General features: G+C 36.2%; 2 protein-coding genes across 3 annotated transcripts; both read left to right on the forward strand.

The window, feature by feature from the left end:
- Positions 1 to 375: 375 nt before the first annotated feature.
- RBOHA (respiratory burst oxidase homolog A) lies at positions 376 to 6,610 on the forward strand. The gene is made up of 12 exons (XM_086588712.1): positions 376 to 1,475; positions 1,571 to 1,733; positions 1,846 to 1,894; positions 1,976 to 2,089; positions 2,179 to 2,604; positions 2,751 to 3,137; positions 3,291 to 3,386; positions 4,202 to 4,317; positions 4,421 to 4,523; positions 4,660 to 4,733; positions 5,334 to 5,860; positions 6,039 to 6,610. Exons 1-12 carry the CDS (start codon positions 860 to 862, stop codon positions 6,146 to 6,148), a joined length of 2,781 nt encoding a protein of 926 aa, XP_086444838.1. The 5' UTR covers positions 376 to 859; the 3' UTR covers positions 6,149 to 6,610.
- A 1,148-nt stretch (positions 6,611 to 7,758) lies between these two features.
- LOC147515991 (uncharacterized) lies at positions 7,759 to 20,117 on the forward strand. Of its 2 annotated transcripts, XM_086588713.1 has the most exons (9): positions 7,759 to 8,133; positions 8,257 to 8,323; positions 8,412 to 8,450; positions 8,598 to 8,697; positions 9,579 to 12,612; positions 12,770 to 12,858; positions 12,933 to 19,009; positions 19,151 to 19,238; positions 19,489 to 20,117. In XM_086588713.1, exons 7-9 carry the CDS (start codon positions 18,736 to 18,738, stop codon positions 19,499 to 19,501), a joined length of 375 nt encoding a protein of 124 aa, XP_086444839.1. In that variant the 5' UTR covers positions 7,759 to 8,133; positions 8,257 to 8,323; positions 8,412 to 8,450; positions 8,598 to 8,697; positions 9,579 to 12,612; positions 12,770 to 12,858; positions 12,933 to 18,735; the 3' UTR covers positions 19,502 to 20,117. The 2 variants fall into 2 exon arrangements, with proteins under 2 accessions (XP_086444839.1, XP_086444840.1); XM_086588714.1 differs by lacking the exons at positions 19,151 to 19,238; positions 19,489 to 20,117 and having other exon boundaries at positions 12,933 to 14,336.
- Positions 20,118 to 21,099: the final 982 nt, after the last annotated feature.

Consider the following 21,099-nt stretch of genomic DNA (forward strand, 5'->3'; position numbering starts at 1 on the left):
GTTGACAATTTGGACTTGAAAAGCGCGACCAGTCGACCACAAAGAGGGATGACTCCAAATCAACACGTACCTATGCTGTTGTAGTTGGTGAGTGAGAACACGACTCCTTTTGATTGAAAACAATTAAGTAGGAAACAGGCAAACACTAACAAGCTAAAAAAGAAGCTTCTTCCCTATGACAAGTTTCTCTCAATCACGTTGAACAAGGCATAATCAAATGAAATAAGTTCTCGAATCGTTCATTTAATATACTTTTTTAATTGCAAGTAAAACAAAGCCAGATTAGAAATTTTCAACTGGTCGTTACATACATAACAATAATTCTTCTGTATTTGCAGAAAAACAAAGCCACGGTTGGCTGTGCTTTGTAGCACACAACTAAATAAATGATGGAGTCTTTCGTTTACGTATATGTATATCGCCTCGATATATATATATACACGTAAGTGGTGGGTCGGGTGCGTACGAAACGCTCCGTCACCAAATAGACAGGAATAGACGAATAGTAAGGAGGGCTGCAAATTATTTTTTATTATTTTTTCTCTAACCGGCTGCAAATTATTTAGGACCGTGTTATAATAAGTATGACATGAGGTCTTCCGTGCGTTGTTTGTACTGTAGTGGACTGAGTAGGGGTTGACCATCCGGAAGGTTTCATTATTATATATATAGGTTTTAGTTTCTTCTGCTAAGGCAGCACTAGGAAAAGAAGAAGACTAATAATAGGACCTTTTCATTACTAAATCTCTTGGGCTTTGCAGCCTCATCATTTTAGAAAGTTCAAGTGAATTAAGACAAGAAACTGCAGGAACATCTTTGAATACTGCGTTACATTTTGGAGAAAAGTTGTCCGTGAAATATGCAGAGAACGGGAAGTGATCATCAAGAGCGTAAAGGAGCTCTAATACATGATCGGAATTCAGAAACAGAAAGCGATGGGATTCCTCACAGCGGTCCTCTTAACAAGAAAGGAGGAAGAAAGAGTGCGAGATTTATCGTGCCTGAGACCACAAAGACAGTTAGAAGTGGTAGTAGCAGCAGTTTCAGCAGGTCTAGTGTTGCCGTTGATCAGGAGGACTATGTAGAAATCACTCTCGACGTTCGTGATGACTCCGTGGCTGTTCACAGTGTTAAGACTGCGGGAGGAGCAGATATGAACGAGGATCCGGAGGTTACTTTGCTGGCTAGGACTTTGGAGAAACGAACATCCTTTGGTTCTTCAGTTGTAAGAACGGCTTCTTCTCGAATTAAGCAAGTTTCTCAGGAGTTAAAACGCCTTGCTTCGCTCACAAGAAGGCCATCTGGAGCTCGATTTGATAGGACTAAATCAGCGGCAGCTCACGCCTTGAAGGGCCTCAAATTCATTAGCAAGACGGATGGCGGTGCTGGTTGGGCTGCCGTTGAAAAGCGGTTCAACGACTTAACAGCCTCGACAAATGGAATTCTTCCCCGTTCTCTCTTTGGCGAATGCATAGGTAAATTCACCACAACATTTTCATGGAATTGTTAAGGCAACGCATGCATCATGCATATACTAGTTTATTGGTCTAATTATTACTTCACTCGACAGGGATGAACAGAGAATCAAAAGAGTTTGCTGGGGAGCTTTTCAGCGCGTTAGCTCGAAGGAGAAATATTACAGGAGACTCGATCAACAAGGCAGAGCTGAAAGAGTTCTGGGAGCAGGTTGCTGATCAAAGCTTTGACTCCAGGCTTCAAACTTTCTTTGACATGTATACACACATCCTAACTTTTTTTACAATTAAGAAGCTTTATTAGTTTCTCTTCTTGATTTCTAATCCTCAAATTCTGTTCACAGTTTCACTCTAATGAATACTAATGCAGGGTCGACAAAGATGCTGATGGGAGAATCACTGAGGAAGAAGTCAAAGAGGTAAATATACATATATATAAATTCGGCTATGTGTATAATGTTCACATCTGGAATGCGTTTTTGATATATTTCCTTATGCAGATTATCAGTCTAAGTGCTTCTGCCAACAAGTTATCTAATATACAAAAACAGGCTGAAGAATACGCCGCTTTGATCATGGAAGAGCTTGATCCAGACAATGTTGGTTTCATCATGGTAATTACATACTAATCACGAAATCATATAGGACTCCCCTTGTGCAAAGGGAACACACCTGATAATTCTTTCGATTATTAAATTTACAGATTCACAATTTAGAGACACTACTGTTGCAAGCTCCGACCCAGGCCGTTAGAGGGGCAGACAGTCGAAACCTGAGCCAAATGCTCAGCCAGAAGCTGAAGCCTACAAAAGAGAGTAACCCGATACGGAGATGGTACCAACACACCAAGTATTTCCTGTTAGATAACTGGCAGCGGGCCTGGGTCATGGCACTGTGGTTTGCGATCGTACTGGGTCTATTTACCTACAAGTTCATTCAATACCGGAACAAAGCTGCCTACGATGTAATGGGCTATTGTGTCTGCACAGCCAAGGGTGCGGCTGAGACTCTTAAATTCAACATGGCATTGATCTTGCTACCAGTCTGCCGTAACACCATCACCTGGCTCAGGAACAAAACCAAATTAGGCGTTGCCATACCATTTGATGATAATCTGAACTTTCACAAGGTTTGGAAAACTTCCCCTTGGCACTATAATGTTGTATCTATCTGCATTTTATGATTCTTGCCGTAAATCATTAAGCTGTTATTACTAAATTTCTAGAGTAATTTGGAAGTCTAAGTTAATGTACTTTATTCTTCTTTATGTTTTAGGTAATTGCAATTGCAGTTGCAGTTGGAGTTGCATTACATGCAGGCGCTCATTTAACCTGCGATTTTCCCCGCCTTCTTAGTGCCACTGAAGAGGAATATGAGCCTATGAAACCTTATTTCGGGGATAACCAGCCTAAAAACTACTGGTGGTTTGTGAAGGGCATCGAAGGTGTCACAGGGATCATAATGGTCGTGCTTATGATAATAGCGTTTATATTCGCCAGTCCATGGTTCAGGCGCAATAAGATCAACCTACCAAAGCCCCTCAAAGGACTTACTGGTTTCAACATGTTCTGGTACACCCACCACCTCTTCGTCATTGTGTATGTTCTCCTCGTCGTCCATGGAATCTACCTCTATCTCAGTAAAGAATGGTATAAGAAAACGGTTAGTTCTTTTCTCACTCACACTTTATGTTAGTGCTTATAATAGCACTCATCATTTCTTACATTATTTCATTTCAACTAAAAGAAAAGTTGAACATGAATGGATGAAATCGAAAATGAATTCTTACCGTACCCTGCATTACTGTGATGGCAGACATGGATGTACTTGGCGGTCCCAGTGGTCCTCTATGCTTGTGAAAGGTTAATCAGAGCATTCAGATCAAGCATTAAACCTGTTAAGATACTCAAGGTAGATAATTAGATGTACATTTGCGCAATTGAATTTGGAGCTAAATTTACATTATGTTGAATTAAATATAAAACCACTTCTATTTGGGTTTTCATAAAGACACCACTTATTTTACCAAGGGTTGTCCACACCCAAAACAAACAAAACAAAACCAAACGGATCCTAAGACTAACCAAATGGACACCATTTGAAAATTGAATGGGCACCACTTCAGATTTTATTTTATAAATTTTTTAATAAAAAAAATTGTTTAATTTTGATTAGTTTGGTTTTATTTTACGTTCCATTGAATCAATGTGTCTTTTATTTTCAATGTTAATAAAATTCAAAATTTTAATTCTCTTCCATAAAATTTAACGAATAGGGTGTATTCAAATGCATGATTGAATAATTTCATTAAAAATTTCGTTTTGATTTCAATTGTAATAATGTAGAGAAAAGATTATGGATTTGATTCGTAAATTATTATGAGATTGCTTATTTGTTTTCGTGTTGGGATTCCTTCAAACTTTGATAAATTTTATAATTAAATCATTTTTTTAAATAAAATAAATAAATCAATGAGTATATTCAATTAGTGATAAATTTTATAAATCATTATTATTTGATTTTGAATATTAGGAAATTTCATAAAAAAAAAAAATTATGTTTTGATTATTAATAAACTATTTTAAAATATTATTGTTTTCTGTCCTAATTCTAGAATCCGTTTGTTTTGTGGTTAGTATGTGGTGTCCTTGGTAAAATCAGTAGTGTCTATATAAAAACCCTTCTATTCTCCGGTTAATTAACGCTCTTTCCTCTGCATATTTTAGGTTGCTGTTTATCCTGGAAATGTATTGGCACTTCACATGTCCAAGCCGCAGGGGTTCAAGTACAAGAGCGGACAATATATGTTTGTCAATTGCGCTGCTGTTTCTCCATTTGAGTGGTACGGGAAATTGTAGTGGCTATTTTCATTCCTCCGTCTATTTGATATTAATATTTGGCGAAAAATGTACTAATGGCTTCTGTCCCATTCTTATTCTTGACAGGCATCCATTCTCCATCACTTCAGCACCCCGTGACGACTACTTGAGCGTTCATATTCGAACTCTCGGAGACTGGACAAGACAACTCAAAACTGTCTTCTCTGAGGTCAGTCTTGATTCTTAATAAATCATACAGTACTCGTCTTGTATAAATAATTACGTCTAGCTGCTTAGATATTGGTTTCATATACGTCATTTCTGACTTCACCTCTAACCGTTTTATTACTTTTATATATATGAAGGTATGTCAGCCCCCTACAGGCGGCAAAAGTGGACTGCTCCGCGCTGATTTCATGCAAGGAAGTAACAACCCAAAGTAAGTATACCAACTATCGTTTCAGTATGTAAGTTCAGATTTAACCATAGAATCACCATCTCACCTAGTATGGCCCTGGAGATTTCCTGGATCCTGTCCCCATAGTTTGTTAAATAATGTGGTGAGGGCCTGACTTACATACCAGATACAGATACACGTACACCAATTTTGTCATGTAAAGTGTTGAGGTCAATCCAATGGAAGAGCCATGAATATTATGCATACATAGTGTATTCCTTTTCTCCATCTTGTAGGTTATGGCCTTCTGGGGCGGTGCTCGAGTTCTAAAACGTACTAGTACGCAACTGATTAGTTTATATATGTCAGTATTGTTTTTGTCTCTCTTTAAAATTTACCTTGCATTTGGTCAATTTCTCAAAAATCAACAGCCTTGCACAAATTGAACATTATACTTTTCAGGTACAGACTTTTATTAAAAACCTTTTTCATTAGCTAAAATGGTAGTGGGTAGTTAAATTGTTAAACATTTAGGTATTCGGTCGTATAGATAGAGGCAGTCATCCATGATCCATTTAACGCTCGTTTTATTAATTAGCTAATACATATGTTTGAAAATTAATTTATTGATTGTTCGAACAGCTTCCCCAGAGTATTGATAGATGGTCCTTACGGTGCACCAGCACAAGACTACAAGAAATACGAGGTGGTGTTGCTGGTCGGGTTGGGAATAGGAGCCACCCCAATGATCAGCATTGTCAAGGATATAGTAAACAACATGAAGGCCATAGATGAGGAAGAAGCGGCATTAGAAATGGGAACACCTGGTACACCTCCTAACTTAAATAGGAGGAAAGGGTTCAAGACAAGGAGAGCTTATTTCTACTGGGTGACGAGGGAACAAGGTTCTTTCGAGTGGTTCAAAGGAATCATGAATGAGGTGGCTGAGACAGACAATAAGGGTGCGATCGAGCTACACAATTATTGCACCAGCGTGTACGAGGAAGGCGACGCCAGATCAGCTCTCATTGCCATGCTTCAGTCACTCAATCACGCTAAGAATGGTGTGGATGTCGTATCTGGAACACGTGTCAAATCACATTTTGCAAAGCCCAATTGGCGCAATGTATACAAGAGAATTGCCCTCAATCACAGAGATTCCCGAGTTGGTAAGTTCTTTCGATTTGACTACTTAAACGTTCCTCATATGAAACACGCACATTAGCAGAAAAGTTCCTCAATAACACAACTTTTCAGCTGATGTGTATGTATTTCGAAGGAGGACCGTATTCATTTTAGACCAAACCTGGATATTGACTTGAGTGGTTTTTGAAAATTTGAAAACAGGAGTCTTCTATTGTGGGGCACCGGCACTGACGAAGGACCTTCGGCACCTAGCACAGGACTTCTCACGCAAAACTTCCACCAAATTCGACTTTCATAAAGAGAACTTTTGAGCAACTTCCCACCTCATTCACATGTACAGTTGGCACTTCATACAATTTTAAAATTAATACTTCGAGAAGACGAGAAACAGACGTCTTTGGAGACTACTTAGTCAGTCCTTTTGTCAAAGAGAGGTTGTTGGCCGAGCACAATAATATAGTGGGGATTACACTGGATCCCCACCCACTCCATTCAGAAGAATCAGATAAGACGCGTGACCGCAAGTCACGTCAAATGTTGCGGCTAACCATCGATCAACCCTGATGTTAATGCTAACAAACCCTTCTATTTCTTTATTCTTTTTCTCCATTTTTTCCGTACGTAACTTTGTATTTTTCTTTACCAGTACCTACCAGTTTATCGTATAACAGTAGTTGTGTTATTGTTCGATGTATATGGCCAAAGAGGCTGTTTACAGTCACTATTTAAAATGTTAGAGCCACATTGGTAGTGTTAAGTGATTTAAGAACTAATTTGTGTCCATGTAACTAATTAGGTTATTTAGCCTCGCTAATTAGAGAAACCAAACTCACATGCTTACTAATAGACGGATTGACACGGTAAACAGATTGACGTACTAAATTGAAATAAATTGAGAGTACGTATTACTAATAGACGAGAAAAAACGTATGGGTACTATTTAGGAAAAAAAAATGAAAGTTCGTAGTACTAAATAGTTTAACAAAGGGGTGTATATTCGTTATTGGTGGAGAACCTAGATAAATGTTTATTCTTTATCAGTTCGTAAGTTAGTTGTCTTCTCGAGTTTTTTGGTCCAATATGAGAGTTAATTTATTTGCTATTGGATATTGTTTTTGGATAGGAATTTTGCTACTAGATATTGCCCGTGCGTTTAGCACGGAAGTACTTATTGAAAATTTTATTCATAGTAGCCAATTTGTATCAAATAAGTTAGTCATTGTCTACAATTTTGCCTCATCATGCATTTTTTAAATATTGTGTTAATTGTCTTCACTCCAGAAAATTTTAGTAATACAAAATTTCGAAAAGCTAGTGTGCGCAGCGCTGTGAACCACTCATTTTAAAATTTGTGACCGGGTGCTTAAGTTTTAGTCAACAGCAACAGTGAGGGTAAAAACGTAAATGCTCTATCTTCTCTAAACTCTCTCTCTCACTGAGAACTCTCCCCAAAAACTCTTTAATGTCCGAAACCAAAAAGACAAGGCCGAACAAAAACATTTTTTTCCTCTGCCTGCTTTCTTGTTTCAGTCTTTTTCTGCTCTCTCGTAGTAGGGTTTATAGATCTGAGAGAAGAAGAAGAAGACATGGCTTTCTCTACTATGATTAGATCCCCGTAGTAGGGTTTATAGATCTGAGAGAAGAAAAAGAAGACATGGCTTTCTCTACTATGATTAGATAAACTGTAGCAGTATCACCTCCTTCTTTCATTGAACCTCCCAATGTGATATATCTTTAAATAATAATATTATTCAATTTTTCTATATATGTAGTCATGATTACTTGCTTGTTTTGGTATGATTTGATGAGCTGAACTGTGAAAATAATTGGTTAATGAATGATTGACTTTTTTGAGCTTGGACATGAGTATTGGTTATTTGGTTAAAGGTAGTATTTTGCGTTATGAGTGGAGATATAAATGAAGTTTCGATACTATCACCTTTCTTGTTGCTAGTGTTGTTTGTTGAAACTGCTTAAGTTGCATCCCCAGCTTTTATTGATTCATAGTGTGATAGTAAATAGTAAACCTTCCACTATCAATCATCCATTACAATGTTTGTAAGTTTTACATCAAGAGGAGGATAGAACAATATCATATGGGCATATTTGAATTAAATGGTCTCAAAGAGAGGAATAAGTTAAGGGGGGGTTTTTTATTATTATTATTATTATTGTTGTTGTTGCTTGTTTGTTTTATTTGAATTTACAACAATTTTTGTTACTTTTTGTCTTTCTCAGCAATCATTTAGTGGCAATCACAATCTGAAGTCAGCTAAGGTCCAGACAAGTGTTTTCGGTAACTCAGTTCAAGTTGACTCATTATCCTTACAATTGAGTAATCAAACACTGTGGTTTCTATGACATTGTAGTGAATTTTGCTTTAATTTCACAGTAAATCTCATGATTCTCAATCAGATAGGAAATGTAGTGGAAGAAGTATTGACCTATCAAAAAGACACACCACGAGACACCCCCTGCCATTCCTAGTAAGAGTTGTATTATAGGACTTTTAAGGTGATTAGTTTTTAATTCTGTGAAGTTGTCTTATTTGGTGTCATTTTTGCTCATGTATAGAGTCATGGAGCGGTGGGAAGACAAAGATTGGGATCAACGGTGAGTTTTTTTTTTTTTTGAAATCTCGTTTATTATTAGCTTATTTGCATCTTTTAGGTTCCATCTAGACTAGCAATGTCGCAGTTTAGTTTTAGAGCATAGAATGCATCTGGTCTTCCAGTCTATCTGAAAATTACTATCGTGCAGGTTTTGGCCGGATTGGAAGGTTGGTCTTAGTATTGCAACAAGCAGAGATGATATCGATGTTGTAGCTGTCAATGATCCATTCATTGATGCCTCATACATGGTATGGGGACACTGTTTGTATCTTCTCCAATTTTTCTTTTCTTTTCTTTGTTGCCATTGGAGCTAAATTTTACAAATGTCTTGTTTGTACCGACTATGAGATTGATTATGAGACTTGAGGTGGTTTATATCACTATACAAAAATTAGTATTAGCATACATCCTTAGTTCGATCTAATGTAAAACCTACAGAGATCCCTTGGAGTGAATATGGGGCCGACTATGTCATTGAATCTTCAGTATCATGTTATTTAATTTCTTCTGTCTCATTGTCTGAATTGTGATTTCTTATTTATTTGTGAAGTTCTAAGTGCATCAATCTTTTGATATGACACTTTATGTGGTATAATTCAACACTCATAATTCAATTAGTTAAAGTGATCTAACTCTTTTTGAACTCTTTTTGTATAATACATTATGTTAGTCTTTCTGCAGTATATATATGAGGCGTAGTTCATATGTGAACTAGTCTTGAATATGACACTTTATGTGGCATATTTCAGTATGTTAACTATATGAGAACTAGCCCCAGATAAAGATACTTCATGTTGCATATTGCACTGTGTTAGTATGAGACTTAATTTGGTATAGTGCACTATACACAAAACGAACTACTCTAGATTATGACATTTTAAAGTACGATAACATTAATAAGTTATAAGAAGTCGTGAATAAGACACATTAAGTAGTATAATAGTATGTTAAAATTGTGAAGTAATCCTGCATATGACATCTTATATAGTATATAGTCCAGTGTATGATAATTTATGTGGAATACTCGTGTATATGACACTTAAGTGGAATACTCGTGAATACTCATTTATTTGTTTTCCTTGTTTATGTTGATAATGAGGGAAAATAATGGTAACCTTGATTGGTGCAGGCATGCGTCCAGCTTTTACTATTACATGATTCCCAGTTTCCAACAAACACTCACCATCATCATCTACTGGATGGAGCCTATGACATGGGCGATTTGGGTACTGCTAGTGGTCTGTCATTAACCTCTACTCGTATATGTGATGTAATACTATGACAACTATTATCTCTAACTTTTCTATTACTGAACAATTAACCTAAAGGTATGAGGGTTCCACTATGTTATTTCCCCATTATTTGAATTCACATTCAAAGCACGGCCTAGTAAGTATGGAAATATAGGAACCTCATATAAGAAAAGAAGGTTATGATACAGTTGGCTGTCCCGATGGCAGTCAGGTTATAATGATATCTTCTCAAATTGAATAAAACTTTCAATTTGAGGGGAGATTATTACAACCTGACATCCTCCTGGGGTAGCTAACTATATCATGTCCAGCTTCTCAAATATTTCATTGTATTTTAGGTTAAGAGTTGTTCCATAGACATGGATAAACAATGTCATAGTACTACATCATATACACAAAGGTTAAATGTGATAAAAATAATATGGGAAAAGGACGAGAAAGCCGGCCTACATAAAAACTGAACAAGAAGAATGAGATAGAGGGAAAACAAAAAGTGGTTACGGTAATCATCATCTACTAGATGGAGCCTATGACATGGGGGATTTGGGTACTGCTAGTGGTGTGTTATTAACCTCTACTCGTTTATGTGATGTAATACTATGACAATTTTTATATCTAACTTTTCTATTACTGAATAATTAACCTAAAGGTATAAAGGTTTCACTATGCCATTTCCCTATTATTTGAATTCACATTCAAAACCTCATATAAGAAAAAAAAGGTTATGATAGAGTTGGCTATCCCGGTGGCAGTCAGGTTATAATGACGTCTTCTAAAATTGAAAAAAACTTTCAATTTGGGAGGAGATCATTACAACTGGACATCCTCTGGGGGTAGTTAACTCTATCATGTCCAACTTCTCAAATATTTTCTTGTATTTTAGGTTAAGAGTTGTTCCATAGACATGGGTAAACAATGTCATAGTACAACATAACATACACAAAGGTTAAGTGTGACAAAAATAATGTGGGAAAAGGAAGAGAAAGCCGGCCTACACAAAAAGTGAACAAGAAGAATGAGAGAGAGAGAAAACAAAAAGTGGTTACGGTAATCATCATCTACTGGATAGAGCTGATGACATGGGGGATTTGGTGTGTCATTAACCTCTACTCGTATATGTGATGTAATACTATGACAACTATTATCTCTAACTTTTCTATTACTGAATAATTAACCTAAAGGTATGAGGGTTTCACTATGCCATTTCCCTATTATTTGAATTCACGTTCAAAACACGGCCTAATAGGTATGTAAATATAGGAACCTCATATAAGAAAAAAAAGGTTAGGATAGAGTTGGCTATCCAGGTAGCAGTCAGGTTATAATGATGTCTTCTAAAATTGAAAAAAACTTTCAATTTGGGAGGAGATCATTACAATTGGACATCCTCCGGGGGTAGCTACCTCTATCATGTCCAACTTCTCAAATATTCCCTCGTACTTTAGGTCAAGAGTTGTTCCATAGACATGGATAAACAATGTCATAGTACTACATCACATACACAAAGGTTAAGTGTGACAAAAATAATGTGGGATAAGGACGAGAAAGCTGGCCTACACAAAAAGTGAACAAGAAGAATGAGAGAGGAAAAACAAAAAGTGGTTACGGTAATCATCATCTACTGGATGGAACCTATGACATGGGGAATTTGGGTACTGTTAGTGGTGTGTCATTAACCTCTACTCGTTTATGTGATGCAATAGTATGACAATTTTTATCTCCAACTTTTCTATTACTAAACAATTAACCTAAAGGTATGAGAGTTTCACTATGCCATTTCTCTATTATTTGAATTCACATTCAAAGCACGGCCTAATAGGTATGGAAATATAGGAACCTCATATAAGAAAAGAAGGTTATGATAGAGTTGGCTATCCCGGTGGTAGTCAGGTTATAATGATGTCTTCTCAAATTGAAAAAAACTTTCAATTTGATAGGAGATCATTACAACCGGACATCCTCCTGTGGTAGCTAACTCTATCATGTCCATTTTCTTAAATATTTCCTTGTATTTTAGGTTAAGAGTTGTTCCATAGACCTGGGCAAACAATGTCATAGTACTACATCACATACACAAAGGTTAAGTGTGACAAAAATAATATGGGAAAAGGACAAGAAAGCCGGCCTACACAAAAAGTGAACAAAAAGAATGAGAGAGATGGAAAATAGAAAGTGGTTACGGTAATCATCATCTACTTGATGGAGCCTATTACATGGGGGATTTGGGTACTGCTAGTGGTGTGTCATTAACCTCTACTCCTTTATGAGATGTAATACTATGACAATTTTTATCTTTAACTTTTCTATTACTGAACAATTAACCTAAAGGTATGAGGTTTTCACTATGCCATTTCCCTATTATTTGAATTCACATTCAAAGCACGCCCTAATAGCTAATGAAATATATGAACCTCATATAAGAAAAGAAGGTTATGATAGAGTTGGCTATCTCGGTGGCTGTCAGGTTATAATGATATGTCTTCTCAAATTGAAAAAAACTTTCAATTTGAGAGGATAGATCATTATAACCGGACATCCTCCTGGGGTAGCTAACTTTATCATGTCCAGCTTCTCAAATATTTCCTTGTATTTTAGGTTAAGAGTTGTTCCATAGACATGGATAAACAATGTCATAGTACTATATCACATACACAAAGGTAAAGTGTGAAAAAAATAATGAAGTAAAAGGACGAGAAAGCCGGCTTACACAAAAAGTGAATGCGAAGAATGAGAGAAAGGGAAAACAGAAAGTGGTTATGGTAATATATGTTGACGACTGTCCGACTACAACAAAGCTTGGTGAAAAGTTACTTTCAGTAGAATCTTCATCAACGTTTCAATGTCTTGATTCTCGAAAGCTGCTAGTGGTTGGGAGGTTTTTCAAGTCTGCACATGTAAAGAATGTAAAATGTAAGTCAATCTGAAAACCTTTTATGATGCTTACTATTCATTTGATTATAAAGAATGCGTAGTCGTATGTATTTGCAATGACAATTGAATTTTGCATCACCGAGATGTATATGTTATTGTATTAACTAGTGTATGTAATGTATGTGTTTCATTGCAGCACCGTTGCTTGGGATGGAGACACAATTCAAGTACACAGTAAATAGCTGGAAGAATTGATGATTAATTAACAGATTTGTTAATGGCTAGGTAAGCTATGCACACAATTTTTTTCTCATATATTATCGATGAAAATTTACTTACTTTTGGGAAGCACTATGCAGGTATTAAATTGGTATCCTCAAGAGATAGAGAAGATAATTGATAGTGGTCGTAAGCCTCAGAACAGAGCACTTAGCCATTTCTTTTACATTGACTTTCTTATGTTTGAAACCTAAGGTTATATAATACACAGTGTTGCATACTATCAAGTTGTAAACTTGTATTTTTTTTTTAGTGGTAATTATAACATGTCTAACATATGGCAGTGAAGTACAGAAAGGCTTTAGGATTACATGTAACAGTTGTCAGCGCAGGTACATCTAAAAAAGATGAAGCCCTGAATCTTCTTAAAGCTGATGACAGATTTGTGCGCATAACTGACAAACAACAATTGGAAGTATGTTATGGCCATAAGTTATACTGACCTTCTTTGTTTTTTCGATAAGATATTGATAATGCCCATTGGTACTTATGATTCACATTAGTCTACCTCTTGAGCTTGCATACCTCTAATAGGTTATCTTATCTCCAGACAGTGATATGTTATATGAAAGGAACGAGAAACTTTTGAATGGTGACCAATTTTTTTCTTGACTTCATAGTCGATACCGCATCTGGTGATCATGCCTTTGATCCATACATGGCACTCTTGAAGACTATGGGTGTTTTGGTCTTAGTGGGCTTTCTTTCCAAGCGAAGTTAGAATTCATCCCACAAGCCTTATGATAAGAGCCTAAAACTGTAGTTTTAACCCTGTAACAGTCATACTTTTAGACCAATTATGTGAGTAATAATTAAGAGTTAATACTGATTACGTGTTTTTATGCATTTCAGGCTTCAAAGTCCATTATGTGCAGAAATGTGCCACTTTAGCGAGATAAAGGAGCAAAGGTCGGTTGCTAATGAGTTATGTGATTAAAGGCCAAGATTCAAGAATACAAAGCCTTTCTAAAGCCCGGTCAAAAGCTGAAAAGTCGACGCGGGCAGAAACAACACTCAAAGTCAGCAGAACTTTCGAAGGCCGTATCTTTGAACTCAGACCTCGGAATTAGGCCTACCTTATGTCAAAACGACCGGCTCGGAAAGAGCTTTCCAATGGTCTAAGCCTTGACCCAATCAGAGAAGTAAAAGTGGACGAAAAGTCTGTTGAAACCAACTGCAGCTGAAGAGGCCTTTTTGGACTGAAAAAATTGGGTTTTGGGCCTGATTCTCGGGCCCAAAACATGGCTCCAAGCCCATGCACGATTTTTGGATCTGAAAGTATAAAAACAAGAGCTTGACTCTTTGTTAATAGTAGATAGTTAGGTTAGAAAATAAATTAGGTTAGGATAAAAAAAGTAGCTATCAAACCTTAGTTCTAGATCTAGTTTTAGATTAATTAATTAGTTTTTATTCTTGCCTTAAATTCAGTATTAAATTATTGTTATTGCTATTCATTAGATAAATAAAGTTAATTAGTTCTCCATAATCTAGTTTCATTTTTATTTATTTATTAGCTTAAATCCTTAGATTTACTTATTTGTCATTATTAGTTTAATTCAATTATTGCATGAATAGTTTTGAATTGAGTTTAAACAAGTAAAGTTCAAATCTTTATATCATGTCTTGTTTGAATTCCATTGGGAATGATAGCGTGATGATTCTCGGCTACACCTCCATTTGAGGGGGTTGAGAAGCCTTGATGAAAGTTTGATTCCGATTATCGTAGAGTCGTCGTAATTTCCTTTCCACTCTAGAAATGATTAGTTCACCATGAGAATGGGTGTAATAATTCACATGCTAGTTATGAATTGGTAGAAATGCCATGTGTAATTAGGGATTAGGAGTAACCAGATTGTTCTGCGAAGCAGTCCAATTCGGATTACGACGATTCGTCGTTAGTAGGATTAAGTCGAGTTAAGGTGGAATCAATCCCCCTCTAACTCCTTATCATAGAATCGACGTAGCATTCCCATAGTTGTTTAAATAGTCGACTAGTTGCATCTTGTGGGTAGTTGCATCGTAGTCTAGTTATCATTTCGTAAATCTCTCATTAGACTTATAGTAGAGTAATTAGACTAGAAAACACAGCATGCGGAAGGACTAAGAGTGGAACAAACTTCCTACTCCACTATATCTGTTCAATAGATCGAGAGTAGAACAATCTTTGATAATAAGAGGCACATAAGTATGTTTTAGTTTACTTACGTTTTGAGTTTATCGTTCATTTGGTAGGTAAACTTTATCTTTTTATGGTTATCACCTTAATATAGGTTAGTTATCTGTTTTCCTTTCAATTCTCCGAAGTATGGTAATTATTTATTTGTTTGTGGTTTGAGGATTTGTTCACCTTCGTCAGTGTAATACAATGAGAAAGCTAAAACAAGAAAAAACAAAAAAGATCAAAATACCTAGAAATAGAAACAAGGGGAGCATAGAAAAACAAAGCACACAAACAAGGGGACAAACAAACCTTCTAACCGTTTTTAAACAATGAATTTGATCGGTTTTTACTTATAGTGTAAGATTCCTCTGCATTTATTGAAGCCGGAGGAGTTATCATTGATCATGTTATTATTCCCTCGAAAACAAATATGAATAACTTTCCATTACGTAATGTCAGTGGCAATTCGAAATATTTTAGAAGTTTCTCCATCCTAAAACCATCCTATAAAAACCATCATTAGTAATAATGGAACCAACAACGAAGAAGCTTTCCTTATCCCTCTAGCTACTAAAAAAAAACCCTAACAACAATAATAACAATAAAACGAAAAACCCTAACAGCATAACATAGAGGAAGGATTATAGGTTTAGGGACTTGGTTCTCCACTGGGAACTTCTTATTACTAGTGACTAATTAGTTTCTGCTCATTATTAAGGGTGCACTTCTGTTTGTAACGATGTGTTGTTATAGGTGAGGCTCTCTCTCACTTCCTTTGTACTGTCTCCAGATTATCATATTTCAATAAAATTCACTTGTCCAAAAATATAAAAATAAATAGTATGATATATCTAGTGGTTTAAGAACTAGTTTAGTGATGTAATGGCAAGTATACTATAATGTCATTTGTTGTTGGATACTTACTTATATGCTACATCTAGTAGTTTAATAGGAGTATGCTACATCTAGTGCTTTAATCTGAGTATGCTATATCTAGCACTTTAATAGAATTATGCTACATCTAGTCATTTAATAGGTGTATGCTATATCTAGTAGTTTAATAGGAGTATGCTACAAGCAAAATGAATAGTTAAGGGTAAGAAAGTAACAACACATCTTCTCTCCCACTAATCTCCATATGGCACGAACTAAACTTTTCCTCTCACTAAAATCCGTTCAACTAGAGAACTCTTGCCTCCATTTCTCGTAGTGTACTTTGATCTTCAACAATTATAAGTATGAGGTTAGTTGATTTCTCTTTTGGCACTTTCTTTTTTTCATGTCTAGGTAAAATTTCACAATTGAATGGTGTGTGATTTGTTCATTTAAAAAGTGATGCGCAATATTATTATGACAATTAGAAAGGTGTATCATGTTGAGATTTTCTTGAATGTCAAATGAATAAGAACATTGATTATTTCTAATGTCAAATGAAGTTGACATTGAATCAAATGAACTTGACATTGAAATTTTCCAAAGTAGTATATGGTTTGAGCACCATAGTTATTTGGTTCTGACCATTCTACTGTTCAAGCATTTATGTTTTTTTTTACTATTACCACAGTGATTACTTCGTAGAGTATAAAATTGAGTGAATATGCGCTAAAAGTGCACTTGTTTCATATAGCAATCCGATGATAAATCACTTCTTTGATGACGAAAAAGATTGGCTTCGAAATGCATGTTTTGATAGTTTACGTATGAGAATAGTGATTTTGTGGATGTGACATCTATGGGGGAGGGTGAAAATGTTGAAATTCATGAGAACAATGATAGAGACAATGACGGGTGTGAGGCTAGTAGAGTTTTTAAAGCGAATAAAGAAACATTCTATTCTATGCAGTTCAAGACCACTGAGGAGGCTTTCGCAATTTACAATCAATATGCAAAGTTATTCGGTTTTAGTGTTCGTAAAGATACTTATAGAATGCGTACAAATGGTGTTCATGCTAAGCGGAGATTTCTATGCTTAGTTGCTGGTGAACAAAATGTAAATAGTGTCACACCCAGAAAACGTGACATCTAATCCAAAGAGTCGAAGCCCATCACTAGGTTTAAATGTAAAGCCCGCTTTGAAGTTGGTTATGATTTTGAATCAAATTTGTGGGCTGTGAAGGATTTTATTGGGGAACACACACATCCACTTGCACAAGATCCGAGCTCGATGTTCTTAAGATCACATAGAAATGTAAGTGAAGAAGATTTGCAATTTGCTACGAGCCTAGTTGATGTTGGTGTTCGTAAATGCAAGGTGATGGATGTTTTTGTACATAGGGCTGGAGGTTTCTCAAGTGCTGATTTTTTTGAAGAAAGACTTGTATAATCATATGGGGCTTGATAGGAGAAATCGATGTATTGATGGTGACACCAACACACTGTTGGATTTCATGGATAACAAGGTGAAGGGAGGTCCCTTATTTCATTACAATTATAACTTAAATGAGGGTGGGAAGCTAGTTAAACAATTTTGGGCTGATTCCACCTCACGTGCGAACTACAATTGCTTTGGAGATGTATTGTTGTTTGATTCAACATACAAGAGCAACCAGTACATGATGCCGATTGTTGTGTTTGCTGGAGTGAAGAACCATCGACAAACAGTAGTGTTTGGTTTTGCATTGTTGACGAGTGAGTGTGTGGAGTCTTACGAGTGGGTATTGAAATTTTTTGTTTACGCGATGTATGACAAACACCCTAAGTTAGTGATCACTGATGGTGACCTGGCGATACGCGAGGCTATGAGATTCACTCTCTCAAATTCGAAACACCGCTTGTACTGTTGACATATTATGAAAAATTGCCTAAAAAATATCCACATCGTTGGATTTTCAAAAGATTTCTGCTCTATTATGTTTATGAAGTGCTCATCCAATGAGTTCAAAAAAAGGTGGGAAACACTAATGAAGAAATTCCAATTCAGTAATAACAAATGGGTGAACATGATATACATGAAGAAAGAGATGTGGGAAGAAACATATCTTCATGGTGAGTTCTTTGCTGGTTACAGAAGCACCCAACGTTGCAAGAGTATAAACTCCGTAATCTGGCTTCATGTGAAAGCTGGAATGCAGTTATTTGAGCTGTTTGGAAAAATGGAAGTGGTAGTTGCAAATATCCAGCACCGAGAGCACGAGGAAGAGGTGATAACGACAGTAACCAAACCAGTCCTTCATACCCACTTGAATGAATATGCATATCAGGCTGCATCTATCTATACTCGAGCTGCTTTTGGTTGTTTTAATAAGCAATTAAAGGATGAAGTGATGTACATTACATACGGTAAAAAAGATGTGGGTGACAATATTCATGTGTACACCATGAGTCGCCATTTGAATAGGCAAAAAAAGTCGACTGTGAGATACAATATTGTATTGTAGGATGCTAGTTGTTCATGTGGGCTATTTGAGTCATCTGGATTTCCCTGTAGACATATCATTTTAGTTTACAAGCATGAGGTCGTTCGTGTGATACCTCAGGGCTGCTTTTTAAGGAGACAAACACGGGTTGCTAAATTGGTTGTTCCATTAGGTGATCCCAACTTCTCTGACTGAGCGGCCTCTGTTATATGTTTCAGTGATCTTACAATCAAATGTAGCCAGATATGTTCGTGGCCCTCCCAAACAGCGAAAAGCACTGAACCTTTCAAAGTTTTTTTAGCTACTTTTTCTAGAAAGAATCGAACTCCATCTGCTTCTGAAGGCAGTCTACATGCTCCTTTTAAGATGCCTAACAGTCAAACGGAAAATCCAATAACTGATGAAACTTCACCAGCTTATGAAGGCAGCCCATGTGTTCCTTTTGAGATGCCTTTTACTCCGCCTAAAACCACACATCGACAATCGGTTAATGATCCCCCACATGTAAAATCCAAAGGCCGACGACAAAATCCTAGCATATTTCAAGGTCACAATGAGACAAAAAAGAATAAGTGTGGCCATTGTGGTGAGATAGGTCACACAAAACCCACATGCACACTCTTGCATCCGAAGGACGGAGGTAAGTTTTATTTACCTTTGCGATTTTTTCTTTGGTATGGTCCCAACTTTGTAATGTCTATATTTCCAATTCTATCTTTTGATTAGTTGTTGATTCTACTTTATTTTGGCAACATTTTCGTTGTGTTGCACTATTTTACAGGTCCAAGTATTAACCGCAACTATGTTGAACACACTGCTCAAGTTGCCGACCTACGTGAGGAAGATGACGAGTTGAACAGAGATACAAGGTGTAATTTAAAAGTTTGACGTTATAAAATTCATTTCTGTATAGACCTATGGATAAGGTGCATTGATAAGAGTGTCCATTTTTCTTTTACTTACATCAAAATATGTTACCACAAGGTGTGGGAAGACATAATAGCATGCATGCATGTACATCTCACTTTTAGTTTTAGAAATTTCCTTTTGGAGCACATGACATTTTATTTCTTTGGGTTATAAGTAAGTAAATGTTGTTAATTTGTTACGTGGCCTTAGTGAGATTGGATAAAGGAACACCGGGATCTCAAAGGTACAAGTGTAGCAACTGCCAATCTACAGAGTACACAAAGCCTAGGTGTCCACATCCACATAAACACAATGGTGAGCAAGGTATGACACATGTTTTGGTTTCACACTTGTTTAACTTAGATGGGGATGACGTTATAGTGTAAACTTAGATTGTATGGTTCGCGCAACTCTTTTATTTTGATTTTCTGTTGAACTTATAGGATTTTGTGGTGGTGATGTTCCTAATGGTGAAGTTATTGGTCATGTTCCTGGTGGTAATGTTCCAGGTTATGATATTGGGTACAACACTCCAGAAAAATTCAATGTTGAGAAGTTTTGTAGTGAGAATGGGCAGGTGTTTTTAGGCATGACAGATATTTGATGTAAGGGAAAGAGATGTGCAACTGAACAATGTAGAGTATTTGTGTTGTTTGAAGCAGTTGTTGCTAAGCTTCTCAGGAGATTTAGCGATTGTTATAATAGTTAGAGCAATTGTTACAACGGTATTTATTTTGGCTTCAGGAATCGGATAGATATTATGATTTTGTTTATTATAGTTCAAGAAGAAGTTCACTGATGTTGGAACTTGTCAGTCCATGAGTCTTTCGAAATGATAAAATTTCTACATATCACACTTTATGTGGTATAATTTGGAATATGATACTCTATATGACATATTGCAGTGTGTTAACTATTATGAAAGCAGTTCTTAGTATGATACTTTATGTGGCATATCTCAGTGTGTTAAAGTAGAGTTTAGGCCTAAAGCCCACAATTTGAATGTTAACCCCATTTAGCCTTGTTCTTTTCTCTTTCTTTCTTCTCTATCAACAGTAAATACAGTAAACTCTAAACTTCTGACAACAGTCAAATGGTAGAACCAAATTCCAAACTTCCAATAACCTAAAAGCATAGAACAACTACCAAATCCACCATAGAAGATGAAGAAGAAAACAACCAATAGTAAAAAACCAGCAAGGACGAAAGCAACACCTATGAAAGTAGTTGATAGAGTGAAGAAGAGAAAAAATGAGGAAAATGTGCATTTAGAGTCAATTGGGAGGGGGAGCAAAAAATAATGTTCGGGAGTGAAGGTCAAAGACAATTTTAAGCTTGTTGTTAATTTATAGATTTTTAAGCATAGGCATTTGAGTTTTTTGAGGTTGGATTATTTAGAGAAATGTAATGCTATTAAATGATCGAATCTGAATAAATTGGTTTCTTATACTTATTTCCATGCATAATCTACAAGAAAAAAAGTTAGCAGCTAAGAAGAGGGAAGGAAGGAAGTGGTAGTTTTGAGAGTGGATGAAGATAACAAGAACAAGAAGGAAGAGAAGGTAGTGGATGAAGATAAGAAAGAAACGAAATCTTATCCTTTTCACTCAAGCTTGTTACCAATTTTTTATCCTGCCAATAAACTCCGTGAGTCAAAAGTTGGTGTTGATTTCAATGATCTAATGGGTAGAACACCATTTGGTCACATTTTTAGAGTGTTCTTTGATGATTTGTTGGACAAACAAATGTTGGTAAAAAAACAAGCATCATAGTGGATATTATTAAAACTTACAATGAAAGGGAAGAAATATTCAAGTTAGG

The sequence above is a fragment of the Coptis chinensis genome, chromosome 2, assembly GCF_015680905.1.
Source record: "Coptis chinensis isolate HL-2020 chromosome 2, ASM1568090v1, whole genome shotgun sequence".
Taxonomy (NCBI): domain Eukaryota; kingdom Viridiplantae; phylum Streptophyta; class Magnoliopsida; order Ranunculales; family Ranunculaceae; genus Coptis; species Coptis chinensis.